General features: G+C 57.6%; 1 protein-coding gene across 2 annotated transcripts; it reads right to left on the bottom strand.

Annotated features, from left to right (window-relative positions):
- Positions 1-5,726: 5,726 nt before the first annotated feature.
- IGFBP4 (insulin like growth factor binding protein 4) lies at positions 5,727-17,234 on the bottom strand. 2 transcript variants are annotated; one of them, XM_037129692.2, is made up of 5 exons: positions 16,266-16,503; positions 15,887-15,951; positions 9,757-9,914; positions 8,879-9,013; positions 5,727-6,995 (listed from the first exon to the last, which is right to left on the bottom strand). In XM_037129692.2, exons 1-5 carry the CDS (start codon positions 16,418-16,420, stop codon positions 6,861-6,863), a joined length of 648 nt encoding a protein of 215 aa, XP_036985587.1. In that variant the 5' UTR covers positions 16,421-16,503; the 3' UTR covers positions 5,727-6,860. The 2 variants fall into 2 exon arrangements, with proteins under 2 accessions (XP_036985587.1, XP_036985586.1); XM_037129691.2 differs by lacking the exons at positions 15,887-15,951; positions 16,266-16,503 and adding an exon at positions 16,592-17,234.
- Between the last annotated feature and the right edge of the window lie 1,149 nt (positions 17,235-18,383).

Raw genomic sequence — 18,383 nt, 5'->3', positions numbered from 1 at the left:
TAGGGGGACGCTATTGTCCGTGATGCTGGAAAATGGAATTTATTTCCTGAGCAGTCTGGTCCAGTTTCCCCTGGGTGGGCATGAGGCTGGGCTCCCCTCCCTGCTGCTCCACCTTAGAGGTTCTAGCTGGACTCAGACACTGGACCCTGAGCCCCGGCTCTGCCGAGCAGCACCCCACCCCCAGCACAGCCCTCCCTCGGGAAGCCCCCACTCCACCCCCCTGCCTGTCGGGGGAACTTTTTCAGGAGCCTCAGGTTTCCTTGCCCTTCTCACTCAGCAACCAGCTGCCTTGGCCTGTCCCCCGCCCACCCCAGCTCTGCGTGCGTGCCCCTGGGCTCCCCATCTCTGCCTCCAGACTCTCCAGGGCAAGCCGAGAGAGAGAGGTACAGCTGCAAAGCATTTGTGCTGGCCGCCAGGCTGGCGGGGGAGCCATCTGCAGCCAGGCAGCTGCCAGGCCTGAAATGACGGGAACCCTGGGCCTCAGCCTGGCTCCAGCCAGGCCCAGCCCTCCCACCCCAGCCCCCAGCGCAAGAACCTCTCTGCCTAGCAAGGCCAAGGAAGCCAGGGGTGAGGAGAATGACCTTGAGGCCACGACAGGAGACAGGGGTCAGGCACTGCGTCAGCCCCTACTTGGCAACCTGCATCAGAAATTTGCTGTGGGGCTGGGGAGGTCGTCCTGGGGTTGAGAACTGCCTGCCCAGCCTCAGTGAAAGACTCAGCTGATCACCACCCCCATGGTTAATAGAAGAGACCCCAGGCCGATAGCCTGGGGAGCAGGGAGAGGAGAAAGGACTCTCTTTCCCAGGCTCCCGTGAACAACACCCCCACCTCCACCCTCTCCCTTCTTGGGGAAGGACACTGAGTGAGTGGACTGCTGGGACAGTCCTCTGACCATGGCAGGCCCATCTGGTTCCAATCAGGGGAGCAGGTTCCCAGATGGTGGAGGGCGCGTGGGGGAGGGAGGCCACAGCCTCACTGTGCACCCCCGCAGCCCTCCCCAGAATGCAGCCCCTGTCCCATCGGGTCACCTTTCACCTCCCAGATGGACCTCACGCACAGCCACCAGAAGGCTAGGTGAAGCAAGGAAACCTGAGGGGCACAGGCCTGCCTTCCCTTACCCAATGATCTGTCACCATGTAAGAATTTTTTAGTTTATTTGAGCCAAGCTGACTGACGACAATTGCCGGGAAGCAAAACCTCAACGGATTGAGAAACTGCTCCGAGGCAGGGTTGCACCTTATTTTATACATTACAATCAAAGGAGGAGGCAGAGGGAGTCGCGTGGAATCCACTGGCAATAGATTAGGGAGAGGGGAGAAAGCAAGGGAGGAGGACCCCCCGGGCGCAGGACAGGTAACGGTCAACAGTGAGTGCGGGAAAAATGACAGTGGAGGGGGCTTGTGGTCTCTGTTCCCATGTGGAGGTTGTGCTTTGAGGAAAAAGGGAAATTACTTTGATATTCCGAAGAGATGTTATTGGTATGTTAACCCAGATGCAAAAAAAAAAGAGATTACTGACAGTTTCAGTCACGATGAAGACTGACCTTTACAAGGGAAAAATACGGGCCCAGCACCAGACCGCCTGCTGCGACCTGCTTTTAGTTAGAAAGTTTTCCTCTCAGACCCACCCCTGCGGTTACTCTGGGTCTCTGAATGTGTCAGGCCACCACCGCACGGGCCTCCTCTGAGCTCCTCAGGTTTGGTATGTGGCCGCTTTTTTGGTCCACGGGTCTAAGCCCACACCCCAGACCTCTGCCCATAGTTAGGTGGTCAGACCACACGGGAGGGACGGGACGTAGAGGGAAAGGAGGAGCGTGGAGAGGAGAGATGGTGGCCAACAGAGGCAGAGCCGGCAAAGGTACTAGAAACCACCAGGCCCCGGCGGGACCTTGTTATAAATGGGGAACCAGCGGTCCTCAGAAGGACATCGAGTAACGCCACTTACTGACCTCGACCCAAGCCCTGCCCACGCCTTCTGCCCACTGGTCTTCACAGGCTCTAGGGATTTCCATCCCCACTTGACAGCTGGGCAAACCGAGGCTCCAGAGGAGTGGGGTCTAACCTGCCCAACCTCCCCCAGCTGGTAAGCGACAGGTGTGTGTGACTCCTGAGTCTGGGCACCAGGCTGCCATCTAGGAGGTCAAGGCGGCCTCAGCAGCCCACGCCCCGGGGCCACTGCTCTGCCTTCCCCACCCGTCTCGGCCGTGGACCCGGTGGGAACCCAGTTCTGGAGAAACGCACCCTTCCCAGCCAGGCCCCGCTCTGGGTCCCGAACCTTCACCCTCCCAACTCCGACCTTTGTCTTCAGTCCCAGGGTAAAAGGATGCAAAGCTGGAGGAGGAAAAAAGGGCCCCCAGGTCATGGCTTAGTGCCAGAGTTCTCACCCTGGCTCGGGGTGAACTTGGCCTCAGAGCCTCAACTTCCCCAATCGATAAAATGGAGCAGGGCATCTAAAAGTGGTTGGACAGCGGCTCTGTCGTTACCCAGCCCCCATTCTTATCCCAAACAAACGCAGAGACTTCCCTTTGGCTTGGGAGGTCTCTATGAAGAAGGTTCTGACCCCAACTTCGGAATTCAAAGCTGGCAAGGGGGCCAGGAGAAGAGGGGACCTAGCCAGCTGTAGAAGCTGCTAATGGCCACCCCCGCCTAGGAGATACACTGCCGCCTGCACTGAAAGCAATTTGTCATGCCCTGGATTAAGTGATTCCAAAAAGAGTTTAATTTCAGTTTAATGGCTCTGTTTTTTGTGTGTAATTAAATACCATCGCATGGCGAAAACATGTTGTTTGCACTTTCGAGAGTGTGCAAGGGCCAGGGAAGCCAGTCCCACCCAGGTTTCTAGTCCCAGGCTCCAGCAGCCCCTCCCCTGGTCTGGCTGGAAGGGTCTGGGTCGTGGGGAAGGACACCGGAGAGCTGGGGAAAATAGGGGGGTGCTGAGCGGAGGGGTGCTCCTCGTGGCGCCTGCTCGCTCGTAGAGTGTGTTTCTAATTATGTACATCACCCTCCTTCCACTCCCTTGACCCCGACCCTCCCCAACCCTGGGGCCTCAGACGTAGAAGGGACAGGCCAGTCTGACAGTGAGGGTCTAATTCAACACTTGGCTGTCTGGAGTGGAGTCTGCTCCCCTCTGGGTGTGCCCAAAGGTACCCCACTGTCTCTCCTCCACTTACTGTTCCTCCTCCCCCTTGACTCTCCCCGGACTCATAACCTGGCCCTTTTCCTCCTCTCTTCCCCGTGACCACCCGACATTCCCGCTGCCAGCCGGCCTCCCAGCCCCATCCAACCACTTCATCTTGCCTTTCTTTGGGTCAGAGGTGACATTGCCACAGGAGTCTAGAATGCAGGGGGCATTTCTCTGGCTGGGAATGTTTCAGGGTCACTTACCACAGAGCTACATTCCTCCCCCGCCCCCCGGAGGAGGGTGTGGGGCCGGCAGGCACCCCAAGTCCTGCATGCTTCATAACATTCCTGGAGCAACTTGGGGGAATCGGGCCCAGAGGGCAGAGAGGTTGGAACGAGCAGCCTTTTCCTGGAAGGAGCTGAAGGGATGGCAGTGACTGGAACCTCGGGGCCCTGGGAGGAGGAGGGGCCAGGAGGCTGGGCCAGCGCTCCAGAGCCTCCCCCACCTGAATCCAATAGCAGCCTCAGTCCAAGTCTCCACTTCTTTCTCCCTACTTTCCCCCGATGTTCTTGCCAATGGAAAACCCAGCCCCCAACCCTCCGCAGACATCAGGGCTTGATCTCCACTAATGAGCTGGGAAATGGAAACCAAATGCCTGATGTGGATCAGCACGAATGGGCGAGGAGATGCTGGCAGGCTGCCCCCCGCCCCCCTGCTCCAAGCCACAGTAGGGGGGATGACATTTTGGGGGGGAGGCAGGGCACAGCACTCAGGGCTCTGGTTTTAAATTCATCCAGGGATGATGGCCCCAGGTCCTTGCCACCTCCTTGTACCTCTGCCAGGGGGTGCTGGTGGCCCCGTGGCAATGGCAGTGACCTTCTCAAGGGTATTTGGAGGCTGAGGTGGGTGGGCCCAGGTATAACCTAGGCCAGCAAGACTTCTCTGGAGCCCAGTGCTCTGCATGGTGATACTGCCCGAGAGGGCTCACTTTGCCCAGTGATGGTTCCCTTTGTCCACATGGACACCGAGCTGCTTTTACTTCCTTCTGTTTTGACCCCTGGGTCCTGGCCTCCAGATCATGAGGGCAAGCACCAGGCTTCTGCGGGATATGAAACTGCTTCCCTCCAAGTGCACATTCTCTGTTCCCTGATGCTACGCAGCCCCCCCACAAACCCTGCAGGGGACACCTAATGAGTGAGGGTCACTCATTCACAGCAGGGAGGCAAGTACATACTCTGAATCGTTCCCTCCCTCCTCGCCTCACACATATTCACAGTCAAGTTCATACAGACACACCACACAAACACATCCATCTACACACACCCAGACCAGGGACACGTGTCCTGTAAAAGCCCACACTCCCACACTTAAGGTATCGCTTTGCTATATTCACACACGTGTGCACGCACACACATGCACCATAAATATACATGTGTCACAAAGGCACGTCCCAGGCCATATGTGCGACTACTTCCTAAGCAGACCCTGCTTTTTCTAGAGGCCTGTGAGAGGAAGGGACCTCCTGTTACCCGTTGCTGAGGGCGCAAGGCTGGGGCATTTAAAGAGATGCTTTTGGGGTCTAAAGAGATCCTTTTCCTGCATTTGGCTTAGGGACCTCAAATGTAACCAGCAGCCCACACCCAGCCTCCTTCCCCAACAAGCCTTGGCCCTGGCCCCAGAAGTAGGGGGCTCTCTGAAGTGTGGTGGGGGGCCTGAGAGAGCAACGCCTGGGGTCACTTTATTCTTCATCTCCGGTTGCTGGCAGTGGATCCACGTGCCTCGTGCCTCGGGGAGACTAGGTGGTTGAGCTAGAGGGAGCGCAGACTGTGGCCCCAGGCTCAACGGGCAGACAGCGCAGGTGCCAGCACCTCAGAGGCCAGTGAAATGGAGAGGCCTGGGAGGGCCTCTGGAGCTGGGGCGGGGCTGGGAATCCAGGAGCCTGCCCCAGGGGGCAGCAGCTGTCTCCAGGCTGCTCTCGACCTCCCAGACAGAGACCCCCCACCCAAGAAATGAGTGCCTGGCACAGAGGTAGGGGAGGGGAGGGACATTGGGAAGCGACCAGGAATCCAACTGTACCACATGGGCACAATTATGGGGCTGCCACCAAAAGCCCACAGCCTGGTGTGCCCAGGGCAGCAGTATCAGAGATGCCCCCACTCTCCAGCCCTCAGAATCCAATCTCAGCACAACCCCCAACCAGGAATGCAGGCAGGCAGCGCTGTGGAATGTGGTGGAACGTCTACCCCCTTTCCTGGGCTTCAGGGCAGTGCCTCCCCCTCACCACCGCTAAATTAATAAATGAAATCCAGATGCAAACCCGATCTGCCTCATGCCCCAGGAAATGTCCCAGGTCCGCACACCAGCTGATCCCAGAAATAGCTGTGGCCAGCAGGGCTGTCCTGGCTCCCTCCTTCTGGAAGTCATCTCCACACCCGCAGCCTGGACACAGACAGCGCAGACTTCGGGGACAGGGAGACCCCTTAGGAGGAGGCCGCAGGGAGAGGAGGGGGCACTGACTGACTCTCAGGAGTCCTTCTACCGTGCAGGAGAGGCCGCCCCACCCCTAGTGCGTCCCCGCCTCTTATTGTAAATAAATCAATGAAACATAATTGTCTAGCATTTTTTATTTTGTTTTGTTCTGTTTTGTTAAAAAAAAAAAGAAAAAGAAAAAAGAAAGACAAGACATTCTGGCCAACTGGTAGGTCCTTAAGTCTCCTTCCATCCAGCCCAGCCAGAAAATGCCCAGGAGGCGGTGTGAAGGGGAAGGAGGTGCGGGGAGGGGGGGGGTGTTGGTGTGGAGCCGGAGGCAGAGCCACACAGGCTGTGAGCCACCCAAGGACAGAGACATCCTGGTGACTTTATCCTGGTGACTTCTGACCCCAAGTGGAAGGAAGGGGGGCCCCAGGCAAGCCCCATCCCGACCCCGAGGGGCTGCTCTTTCTCTCCATCAGGCACATGCAGTCCCATCACACACTCTTCCCTCTCCCCAGGCGCTGGCCACACCGCGCAGCCCCCTGTCCTGCAGGCCTTCCTCTGACCCTCTCTTCCTTGCTGCACAAGCAGGGACTCAGCTACCAGGCAATAAAGCAGATGGCACCGGACCCAAGAGTAGGCGTGTCTCCGCAGGAAGAGAAGAGGAGCCTGGCGGCCCTCGGCTTTGGCAGGGGGTCTGGTCTCCTGACCACGGAGCCACCCGCCGTCCCACACCTTCACTACCGCCTCCACTCCATGCCTACATTGAGGGGAGGGATGAAAGTCACGGTACGTTTGTCTACTCTCCTCTGATGACAGGAACGGGACTTCTCCCACAGACCTGTGCTCACTATACAGCACACCGCCCCTCATGTCCAAGTCAGAGGAAGTCAGGATAAGAGCCCCCAGGGCTGAAAACCAGAGCTGGCATATGATATGTAGTCAACAATACATGTTTTTAGATGGCTGAATGAATGAATGAATGAATGAATCCAGGATCAATGTGGAACGACACCAGGGCTCCCCATTGCCACTCTCAGACCTCTCAGGCTGTCTAAGCCCAAAGGGGACACCCTAGGCTCTGGCTCACCCCAAGGGCACACCCATGCTCATAAACACACACACACACACACACAACACACACACCCTGATGGAAACTTCTGGGCCAGCGGCAGAGCCAGGACTTGGGCCCAGGCTCCCCGTCAGCTCTGCAGCCTCCAGGGGAAGGGGCAGCAGGGGGTGCAGAGCCCCCTGCCTACTGGTAGGGCTCACTCATGGAAGCTGTCAGCCAACTGGTGGCAGTCCAGCTCCCCATTGGGCTCCAGGTCCCCTGAAAGCCTCACTCCTGTCTTCCGGTCCACGCACCAGCACTTGCCGCGCTGCCCATCCAGGGCCGGGTGGCACTGTCAAGACGAGGGCGTGAGAGGTCAGTTACCAGGCAGCCGGCCCCAGCCCCAGCCCAGCCCCCAGTCTGACCATTGCTCCAAACAGCCTCTTAGGGCAGAGACTCTTCGATGAGCACAAATCCCCCGAGCTCACTGCAGAAGAGAGGGAACTTGGCCAGGAAGGAAAGGCCCCGAGAGCTTTAAAAGGCGGGGCCCTGAGAGAGCGCTACAGCCTCTACCTGGAGGGGAGGCTGGACTTGAAAGGCTAAGGTGCAGGTTGGAGAGGTTTTGAGTGTGTTCTCAATGCATCGGGGCTTTTTTAAGAATGAAACTATGGTTCATAGCAGAATGCAAGTTGCAGTTAAGGTTACGAAGTATAGTTGATTGGGAATTAAAACTAAAACTTGAGTCGGGTGAGGCTTACCCAGATCAGAAATAGAACTGGGAGAAAGACAGAGGTCAAAGTCAGAACAACTAAAGCAGACGGGCCCAAGTGTGGGTCAGGATTCGACTGGGGGAGGAGGATAGGCAGGGGCAAAGGTGTGTTCCAGAGCCAGGATTAGAGCTGGAGTGAGTTCATCTCAAGGGTCTGAACTGCTGTGGGGATCAGGGGTCAAGTGTCAGAACCTCCAGTAGGAAAAAAACAGGGAAGAAAACCCATAGAACACAAAGGGTTTTCAACACAAAGAGTGAACCCTAATGTAAACTGTGGACCTTAGTTAACAATAATGTATCTCAGTATTAGTTCCTTGATTGTAACAAATGTACTGCACGAACCCAAGATGTTAACAGGGAACACTGGAGGGTCAGGGAGTAGATGTGAACTCCACACTTCCTGCTCAATTTCCTGTAAACCTGAAACGTCTCTAACAAAGAATATAATTTGTTTAGGGAAAAGTATTTTAAAAACTGGGACAAAAAGAAAAACAAAATTGATGCTGGGATAGAGGTGGGAGAAAGGGTTGGCACTGGTTTCGGGGGCCCTCGCTGCCCCCTAGCTCACTGCACACCACTCGCAACATCCTCACGCCATCCCGGGATGTGCCGACTCAGGCGCAGCCTCCCTCCTGCTAGCCAGGCCTCCGCTGCCACGCCACTTTGTGGGTCTGCCTGTCGAGGGTGAGGTCCGAGAACTGGGGTGTCTATGCCCGCAAGGAGCTGGAGAAGGAGACCCAGGCCAGCGCTCCCCAGGGAACACTCAACACGAGGCACCCCAGGGCCCTGCCTAGACACGCCATCCTTCCGTGTGGGGCCGGTTCAGACAGGCCAGCCTTCTCGAACCTCCCAGCTTTCCAGGGGCTCGTCAGAGGAAACCACGTTCCAAGGGTGGGAGGGTGCACAAAGGTTTCTACGTTCCTGTCTTCTCTCCTGCCCACTCCTTCCTCTGCTTCCAGCCAAAGCCCCCAACTCCAGCTGTCAGGGCTGGCGTCACCTCCATCCTGGCTGCACCCCAGGAGGCTTGGCTGCTCAGCTTGGGTAAGGGGCAGGCTGTTTCCCCCCGACCCCTCATGACTTAGTGCCTCTGTTTCCGAGTGAGACAGAGGAGAACCACTCATAGAAGGGGCAGGGTGAGGAAGCAGAGGTGGGCGGGGATATGAGGTGAACCTCAGATGCTGAAACAAGAGGTAATGAAAATGATCTGGATGGGGAGGCAGGACAGTTGGCCTGCCGTGAACTCGTTCTGTGATTTGGAGCCTCCGCCTTCTCATTTCCACAATGAGTGAGGTGGGCAAAATGAGCTGAGGTCCAAAGGCTGGGGGGAAGGTCTGGGGAAGGTCCCGGGGTTGGGCACGGCTGGGGAGCCTCCCCTTTCCCGAGACCTCGATCCTGGCTGAGCCCGTGGAGCCCCCGGAGCCGAGGCAGGGGCTGTGCAGGAGGGAGTCAGGGAGACAGAGGCCCACCTGTTTGGGGTGGAAGTTGCCGTTGCGGTCGCAGTTGGGGATGGGGATGATGTAGAGGTCCTCGTGGGTGCGGCTCTGTGAGGCGGCCAGCCGCTCCAGGGCCCGGTGCAGCTCGCTCTGGCAGGAGCCCTGGGGCTGAAGGAGAGGGAGGGCGAAACTCTCAGCAGGAGAGAAGAGGGGCAGGAGAACCAGGGCTGGGGGCCGCCTCAGGACCAAAGGCCTAAAGGAGGGTCCGGGCCCAGAGGCTGGGCAGTGAGGTGAAGGGCATGGCTTGGGCTCCAGGGACAGTGGCGGGAACAGCAAAGGACGCTGAAGACATGACCTTGAGCCAAAGAACTTACAGAAAGCAGAGGTGTGAAGGGAGGGCCCCCGTGGGAAAGGAGCTGTGGAAACCGACGGGGAAGGACTCCTGAGCAGGAGGTGGGAGTGAAATCCTACAACCAACGACATGCAAGACTGAGGCCCAGGGCCATCAGAACCCCCCCATCGGAAAGGACATTTGTCAGACCCTGGGGCAGGGTCCCAAGGCCCCGGAGATGGCCAGCATTAACTCTTCAGAGACTGAGAATGTCTGGGTTGCAGAATCTAAGAGAAGGGCCAGGAAACATCAGGAGGCTTGGGGCAACCGCGGTTCACCAACCAGTGCAGGACCATTTCAGTGCTGAGCCACTGCCTCAGCTGTACCAGCACAGAGGATGACTGAGCAGGAATGGAATTTTAAGGACAGGAATGAGGACTGTCTGGGTCCTGGACGTACACCTGGTGTACCTAGTACACCACCGTAGGCATCCAAAGAACGTTTACTGTGTAAACACAGTCCTGGTGGTGGCGGTGATGTGTGCCTGTGAACATGTGCATTTGAAGTCAGAGGTCCTCACCATAGGCCGGGCTTCCTCCCGGGGCATCCCCATGACCTTCATCTTGCCCCCATTGTTGCTCCGGTCTCGAATTTTGGCAAAGTGCTTCTGCAGGCACCTGCGGTCATGGGCACCGCAGGGGCTGAAGCTGTTGTTGGGGTGGTCGTCCTCATCCTTGTCTGCAGTCAGGACAAAATGAGGAGACGTCAGCCACCGAGAAAGGGCAGGGCAGCACCCCAACCCAGCCTCCCCTCTTCCTTCCTGGGGATTCTCCAGCCTGGCACTGGGGCAGAGAGGGGGGGTGAGGGAGGGGCTGGGGATGGGAACCAGTGAATGCAGCACCCTGTCTCCTTCCCACACCCCTGGGTCTCCTCAGGAGAATATTACATTTCTCGTGAATGTCCTTGACTCGTCCCTCATCCCACCCAAGCCAGCCCTCAGATGAGTCACCAGCTACAGCTGCCCAGACAGCAGGACGGTCCCCTGGTCCCTGCAGGGAGGTCTGAGGCAGGCAGGGGGGCCCCTACTGAGTTTTGTCTCCCTCCATTCAGCTCCTCCTACCATCCCCTCTCCGTCCGCTCTCCCTTCCTGTCTCCTTTCCTGCTCTTTTCAGCATCTGGCCGAGCTGGCCAGGGGATCCTCGGGGCTGTTAGCTCTGCTCACCCTCTTCCAAATGGCCAGAATCAAAGTTTCCATGAGCGATGAGAAATCTGACCCACCAGACTCTCCCCATTGGCTGGACAGGAGAAAAGTGGGAGTGGGGGTGTATGCCTGCGTGTGAAAGTGTGGCGTGTCTGTATACACTTGTGCAATGCTCTCTGTGGCCCCAGAACCAAGAGAATACCTTCCACATTCCTTTAGTCCCCTGCCCTTAGACTTCTGACCCCACCCAAAGCCCACATCTGTTGCCCAGGGCACTGGCGATCTGGAGATGGGGTTGGCAAGGCTGGACCTGCGCCCCCTCCCTGGGATCTCCCCATGACTCTGTCTGAATTCAAGAAAAACCCGACTGTAACTGCTGCTTCTCTCTTCGGGCAGCCAAAACCGAACACAGGGCTGAGCTGGGAAAAGAGGCTGCAGGGCCCGTCTGCAGATCAGCACCACCTCCACCGCGCTCGGCCTGGCAGTGCACTGCGGGCCGGGTGCAAAGCCCCTGCCAGCATTCCAGATGTTGGCAGCCAGTCAGAAGGTCACATCTGGTTTGCGTCAGGATTTTTTTTTTTTCCTGAGGAGTTAGCAGGTTCCTCCAAGCATGGCAGCGGTCCCGGAGCTGCCTCTGGGTCAAATGGTATTTTTCTGCCCAGCCTAAGTGAGGTTGGGGTGGGGGCGGGGACGGTTAGTTCTCTTTTTCTTCTCCTAGTCCTGGGGGTGTGAGGAGCAGCATATGAATAAAGGAAAACCAGGCAAGGAAGAATCAAGACCCTCAGAAAGTCTATGTCAAGATTTCACACCAAAGGTTATTTATAAAATTGAGTCACCAAGGATGGGAAGAAGCTTTGTCACGAGTGAAGGGCTGGCTTAAAGAGAAGAATCCAAGGGAAGGAATAAATGGAGCTGAGAAATATACCCCATCCTTTGGCATCTCTAACATTCCAAGGAGGGCAGCCCAGAAGAGACTCCTGACTCAGGGTTGACATCAAGTTCCTGAAGGTCAACCAAGGAGAACACAGTAGGGTGAGACCTCCCAGCTGACAGGAACGCCAAAGAAGGGGAGGATTATTCCAGAGGCGCAGGACTGTGCCATGGGGGCCGCAGAAGACCAGCCCTGAGCCCTCGGCCAGAAACCAGAGAAAAGACCTCGGGTCCAGGCTCTTTCCTGAAGGCCCTCCTGAGGAGCCCTTCTGGCCAAAAGGGCCTGGACTGGCCAGGGACCACCCTTCCACGTCCACCTCGCACACAGCCACGAGACTTGCGGATGGGGTCCCCGTGTTTCAGGGGTGTGGGCTGGAGCTGGGAAATGAAGAGAAAAAGGACATGAAAGACCAAAAAGAACTGGAGCCGGGCCTTGGGACGGCAGGGGCTGGGCTGAGATGGAAACAAAGACTCCACCTCTCGCCCTGGGAAAGGCTGATGAGGTTACAGGGACGCCTGTGGTGTCATTTTTCTTGCGCCAACTCGAGGCGCGCTCTTCACGCCTGGAAGGGCTTTGTGGTCTTTGCTCTGAGCACGCTTTCCTTCTGTGACCACGAAGGCAGGTGCTCCTCTGCGATGACACTGACTCCTCTTGGTAAGTGGACACAATGTTCTTAGGTTCGAGAAATGAGGAGGAGGAGCTTCCCAGTGAACGGGGCTGCCCCGGGAGGCAGAGAGCCCCCGCAGCCTGGCGGTGTGGGGCGTCCCAGGGATTGAGGCCTCAAGAGGGAGAGAGACCTGCAGTAAAAGTCCAGTGCAAACAGGCTTTTCCGATGTTGAATTTCTATGAGTAGAAGTCCACAAATAACTCCTGCTCGAAGGATTATTAATATTTGAAAGTTTATCCCTTCGTTGAAGAGGTACCATTAAGAATGGCCATTAGGTCCACTCCCTGAAACCTGGGGCTGCGTGGAGCCTGGAAACGTCTTTACGTTCTTGTGTTGGTAGGGCCCCAGGACACCCAGAGGAGGGCGTCGGGGGAAGATAGGCAGGCAGCACGGCTGGTCTCCCCTTCTTGGTTCCCCCACCGCCCAGCTTGTGTGTACGATTAGAGAAGAACACACCACAACAGGGAGAGGAGCTCCTTACTAACTCTATCGTGGACGCAGGCACACAGAATGTATCCATACCTGCCCACTCAGACACAGAGGGGCTGGGACTCAAGAACCATGAACATACACGAACAGTCACGTGTCCAGACCACACTAGCCCATGCGGGCACGCCCACCCGCTCTCAGGCGCTCTGACCCCGCCCTGGGCAGAGACACAGACTTGGGGCAGGGTGCACTGACTGGACCCTAGCTTGTTGACTTGCCGTTTAATCTGTAACTTTTCCTTGCCCGGCCTTGCTGACCAGCACGCTGAGGATTCAACCCGGGATCACCCTTGGCACTGGGTTTGGGAGGGTGACGGTCACAGCCTTTATGTCTCTGAAAAACCTGCTAAATACTCGCTACGTCCATGCTGACACAGAACTCCAGCCCCCCGGTGCTGCTCACAGAGGTGGTGCCCTCTGGGAAGCCCCAGTCCTGGTGGGGTCCCCTCTGAGCAGGAGCTGGAGTCGGACCTGGCCCCCAAAAGGTCTGACCTCCTGAATTCCAAAGGGCTGGTTTGGGACGCAGGGCTTCCAAGGTAGGCTAGGTCATCTCCTCCAGCCCCAGGCCAATGACGTAGGGACACACTGGAAACCTTGGTCTGTGTTCCAGTAACGACAAGGAAAGGCACCCAGAGAGAGAAGAGGCTTCACGGCTTTGGCACTACTGGCTGCAAAGTTCATGGTCCAAGCTAGAGGATTTCCTCTTTCTTGCTGCCTGATTTCATCCCCATGATTTCTCCTCAACTCCAGCCCCTACCCGACTCAAGACACTCAGGGTGAGGCTGTGAGGTGGGTGGGGCTCAGCCGTAACCTGGTGAGTCACCCACCTGCCCTGGAAGAAGGGCCTTTTCCTTCTTCCCCTGGACTCTGGCTGAAGCCAGGACCACCATGTTGGGTACCGGGCCTTTTCTTTAAGTTCTGGTTCAAGGATGTCCCCCTCACTATTGTGACATACTACTGGCCTCAGGAGTCAGAGAGAAAGACAGCTAGCTGGCCTGTCCTTCCCATGTTTACAGCAGGAAAAGGCACCAAAATCTACCCTACCCCTCTCAACTCCTCTGAATGTCCCCCAGCTCTGTGCACTTGCCCTACTGTCCCCCAAAGTCCCGGTGTCAGATGAGGATTTAAGCTTCAAGTTAAAACGATCCAGCTTCCTCTTCATCACCATCCTCATCATCGCTCCAATTTATCGTGCTCTTACTCCGTGCCAGACCCCACCTCTGGGAGGCACCTCCTGTCGTAGGCCAGGTGGAGTGGGAGAAGGAGAGACTTGTCTCTGTAGCGCCTATGACTTTAAATGGAAAGACTCCTGATACTGGAGGCACCAATAATTCTGGCTTTGCCAATACTACAGAAAATATGTTAAGCAGCTATGCTCCTCCTCCCCCTCCCCCTACCCCCAAGGCACAGAATTTCTGGGAAGGCCCTGTTCCCATGACATGACTGGATTCCCAGTACTGAAGTAGGGGGCACAGTATTTGCTGTGTTAACTAAAGATTAACCCGGCATGCCTGTTCCCTAACCCTGTCCCAGAGGGACCCAGAGCACACTTTAGGAACTCCCCAGTCCAAATGCTGGTGCCACCGTCCACTCCCCCGAGTTCCGTGAATCAAGAGTCAATACACTTATGCAGAACTGTGGACTTCTGAAGTACAGGTCCCGTCCCACCCCCACTTCTGGTGACCTGAGCGGTGTTAGTCCACCGCTTTCCCTGGCTCAGAAAGCTGGAACAGGAGGGTGGGGGAGCCTGGAGGTGGAAGGAGGAGACCTGCCCCTGATGCAAATAGTAGGCAGCTGGACCACAGCAGTTCAGGGGAGGGGCTATGCCAAGTGGCTGCCCTCCTCTGTCACCTGCTGAAGCTCAGCCTAAGAGGAAAAGGTGGAAAGAAGTAGCTTAGGTCCCCAATCCTTGGGACATAGGAGGGACAGTGGTCTATTGACAGTGAGAGGCTAAAGAGAATCATGGGGATAGGGGCCAAGCTCTGGACACCTCGGCTCATTAGAAACCTTGCAGGGCTGCTGCACAACTCTAGGGGGCGCCTTTCACCTGGTGCAGTGTGACCCACACTGCAGCAGGGGGTACTTCTGTGACAACTGGGAGTTGAGAGGTCAGGGACACAGAAGGAACCTAGTTTTCCCAGGGTCCTCCAAACTTAGCCTTTCCCTCTCCAAATAGTGCACGCGCTGCATGGGTGGGGGGCAGGCAAGGAAGAAAGGCACTAGAGACCAGGGCCCTGGGATCCAAAGGGGACCTAAAGCCACCTTTTGAGGCTGGTTTGCATGGTATCCACAGTATAATCACAAACTTTTCATGTCCCCTACCTCGAAGCTCCTAGGGACACGGATTTTTCTCTACTACAGGATGGGGTGTTCCTACCCGGCCAAGGAAACAATGAGTGCCCAACACCCTCTGAGGGCTCTTCTGCCCGTGTTCGAGTCGGTGAGGGAGGAAGAAGCTACCAGCCATACTAATCTGGTGTCAGATACCTGCTGGCCAGTGGAGGAGGGAGAATGCAAAGAGAAGGTGGTCCCGTTATACACAGGGAGCCCAAGGGTTCAGCTCTCCTCCCAGTCTGGTCTGGTACCAGGACCCCTCCTCTCCCACTGTCTGGCATCTCTGCCCCCTGGATCACCCACCTAATCCCTGAGGACCGCCCCCCTTCCCAGATGTGCTGGGTGCCAGGCTGGCATTTCTCCTAGAATGTTTTCTGCTGACCCATCTCTCATTGCCCAGGGGCAGGAAGGACAGAGAGAGGCCTGGAGCCCAGACCCCTGGGGTCCACCTCCTTCCTGTTTTCCCTGCATCCTGCTCTCCTCCAGCTAACAAGCTGCAGAGGATTGAGGAAGTGGAGCTGGTCTGGGACCCGGGGCAGGAAGCTTGGGGCCAGAGTCCCAGCATCCGGACTGCAACAATGGAAGCTTCAAGCACCAGGAAAAGAAAGAGGCAGGCAGGCAGGCACAGGGCGAGGGCAAAACAGAGTCCGAGAGGGAACAAGAAACAGAAGCAGACACACAGAGAGGCAGGCAAAGAGGGAGATTCCAAAAGTAACAGAAAGACGGGAACAAAGACAGAGAGAGCAACAGTGAAACACAGGGAGAAAGAGCGACAGAAGGAGACCGCAAAGGGAGTGAGAGAAGCAGGGCAATGGAAACAGAAAAAGGGAACGGGCTAGAGGAAGAGAAAGTAACCAATAATTGGCAGAAGGTACGGAGGAAAGGGGAACTCAGGGATGCTGTTAGTGAAACTGGGGGTTGAAAGACACAGCAGGAAAGAACAAAGAAAAAGAGAAAGAAGGAAAGAGACTGAGAAAGATGAGAAGGAGCCACTGAGAGGCTCACTGCGAAATGGAAAGAGAGAAAAAAGCGCAGGGCAAAGGGCTTTCTGAGCCTGCCTCCCTGTCTCTCCTCTACTCCCCAACCCACCCCGGTAAGGTTTCTGCAGCCCCGGGCTGGCAGCCCAGACTTCTTTCTGCCACCTCAAATGGCACCTGCCGAGAGAAAGAAAAAAGCAGGATGCCAGTGTTCCAGGGCAGGAGGATGTGCCCGGACCTGGCAGGGAGGCCCCTGTCTTCCCAGTACCTCTCAAACAGCTAGGTGAGCTGGCCTGGGGCTGCGGGAAGGGCAACTCCCATGCCCCTCACCACCAGAGCCCCTCTAATCTGCGCGTCCCACGCCACCCGCCTCAGTGTCCAAAGTCTAAACTCTGGCTTCTTGGACCACTGGCATTTCACCTGTAGGTCCGTGGATCGGGAACAGAAAGCCCACCCCCACCCTATCCCCATCCCCCAGTTCTCTGGCTCACTTGCAGACTGTGGGCTGGGCCAGGTCACTTAAGTTTCCACTCTTGCACCAGCAGCCAAGGCTACTCTTCCCCAGAAGGCATCCTTCGAAGGTTCGGTACGGAGGGAGGGGAAAAAGTCCTCCTCGATGGTGGCAACAGGCTGTTAGGGACTCCATGGCAGTTTCCGTAGCTGAGCCTGCGCCGTGCCAGTAGAGCCCTGCCACGTACCTGCCTTCTCCTACACTCACAGGGGGTTTTCAAGGTCCTTCCAGGCCAGCCCGATTGGGGAAGGGGTTTCTGGGAGAGGCGCACACCAGGGAGGGCGTGCAAGGGCAGAGGCACCTTACCAGAGGGCTGCAGGCTTTCCTGGATGGCCTCGATCTCCGCCAGCTCCATGCACACGCCCTGTCCGTGCATCAGCGTGTGCAGGGGCTTCTCCACCCCTGGGGGCGGGTAGCAGCGCAGGCCGGAGCCGCAGCGGGGGGTGTACACCCCGCAAGGCATCCCCTTGCCCAGGGCGCAAGTGGCGCAACAGCCGCAGCCGGGCTCGCGCACCAGCTCCTCGCAGCCCACGGGGGGGCGGCAGCGCGCCAGCTTCTCCTCGGAGCAGGTCGGGCAGTGGATGGCTTCGTCTCCCAGGCTCGGCCCGGGCCCGGAGGCCAGCAGCAGGGCGGCCACGAGGCAGAGAGGCAGCATGGTCGGGCGCAGACGGAGCGCTGGCACAGGGTACGGGCGGGGAGCGCGGGCACGCGGACTGGCAGCAGGGGGCACACGGATGCTGCGTCCGGCGCGCCTGAAGGACCCGACCGGGAGAGCGAGGGGAGACGGGGCGGCCCCGCTGGCGTACGGAGACGCGTCCGGGGAAGTTAGCAAGCGGGCTGGAGGGGAGCGAGCCTAGCCACCGAGGCGCTGCGCCGCATCCTCGGCCCGGCCCGAGCAACGGGCAGCAAGGGGAGAAGGGGGCTGAGTGGCTGCCCCGGACTGGTTCCTTCGGTCTTTATACTGGCCCCTGGCCACACCCCCAGCGCCTTCCTAGAGGTGGGGAACCGGGTAGGGTGGGGGAGGGCGAGGGGGAGCGGGAGACGCGGCCGTTAGGGGGAGGGGGCTCTGTCCGGAGTCGCCGCCGCCGCTACAACATCTGAAAGTCCTTTTCTGCCCGAGAGGGCAGAAAAGGCGCAGTTTGGAAGCCCTGATAGGCGCCGAGAGCGCTTCTGAACCGGATCCCGGGAGGGGAAAGAAGGGGATGGGGAAGCAACGAGGCTCCCCCTTGGCCTCCTCCCCTGACCTTGGAGGATTCATCCCTAACCCACAAGGGCGGCCCCTAGTCCCCCAACGGAGAGTGCAACCTTCGAGGCCGGACTCCTGGCTCCACGGATCCAGTCTCCCTGGCCAGTCCTTTCCACCCGACCCCAGTGCTTCCAGTCCAAACCAGTGGGGTGAGATGGGGGAAGGAGTACAGGCACCCAACAAGGGCCTGGAAGGGCCTCATGGCCGTAAGACGGTGGCAGGCTCTCGTCACACTTGCCCCGTCCAACCTCTTTCTGCCTCCCCAGACTGCCCAAGGTCCACGTGGGTCCGGGTCCACGCTGCCCTCCCCCTGGTGGAATCACTGAACTCCTGGGGAGAGAAGTGCACAGCCTCTTCCTCCTTCCTGGATGTTTGCGATTACTGCCCAGACCCACTCCTGGGTGGGGGCGGGGGGAGCAGAGATTGCCGCTCTCAGTGTGCAAATTGTGCATTGCACAACTCCAGGGGGCACCGTTTCTTTTGTAGTCATTGTAGATTTGTATAGCTGTGGTGACGGTTTTCCAGCAGATGGCAGTCGAAGGTTTTGAGGGAGGGGTGTCTTTTTTTAATTCAGTGAACGGTGCTCTTTGGGGTTGGCTAGGCCCTCTGTGAGATTCTGTCGCTGCCTGTACCCGGCCCTTGCCTCCATCCTGCTGACTGGGAGAACCCTTGGGGTCACATTGGGAGTGGGGACCCATCTCCTAGATTCTCTCTCAGATCCCCCTAGTACTCACCCATCCTCCCCCACAAACATTTCTGCTCTCCTAGAGCTGGCTTCGGGGTAAGGGCACCTGTCCAGGCATAATTGGTGACCCACTGAGGATTTTCTTTGGCTTTGCCTAGAAAGCTGCA

This window comes from Artibeus jamaicensis, unplaced genomic scaffold, assembly GCF_021234435.1.
Source record: "Artibeus jamaicensis isolate MK-2021 breed Jamaican fruit bat unplaced genomic scaffold, CSHL_Jam_final contig_2259, whole genome shotgun sequence".
Taxonomy (NCBI): Eukaryota; Metazoa; Chordata; class Mammalia; order Chiroptera; family Phyllostomidae; genus Artibeus; species Artibeus jamaicensis.
This window is presented reverse-complemented; position numbering and strand designations above follow the sequence as displayed.

Coding starts and splice junctions, on each gene's coding strand:
- IGFBP4 (XM_037129691.2), bottom strand. CDS start 16,940: ATGCTGCCTCTCTGCCTCGTGGCCGCCCTGCTGCTGGCCTCCGGGCCC. Junction 9,915..16,591: donor GGAAAGCCTGCAGCCCTCTG/GTAAGGTGCCTC, acceptor TCCTGACTGCAG/ACAAGGATGAGGACGACCAC. Junction 6,996..8,878: donor GCAACTTCCACCCCAAACAG/GTGGGCCTCTGT, acceptor TCGTCTTGACAG/TGCCACCCGGCCCTGGATGG.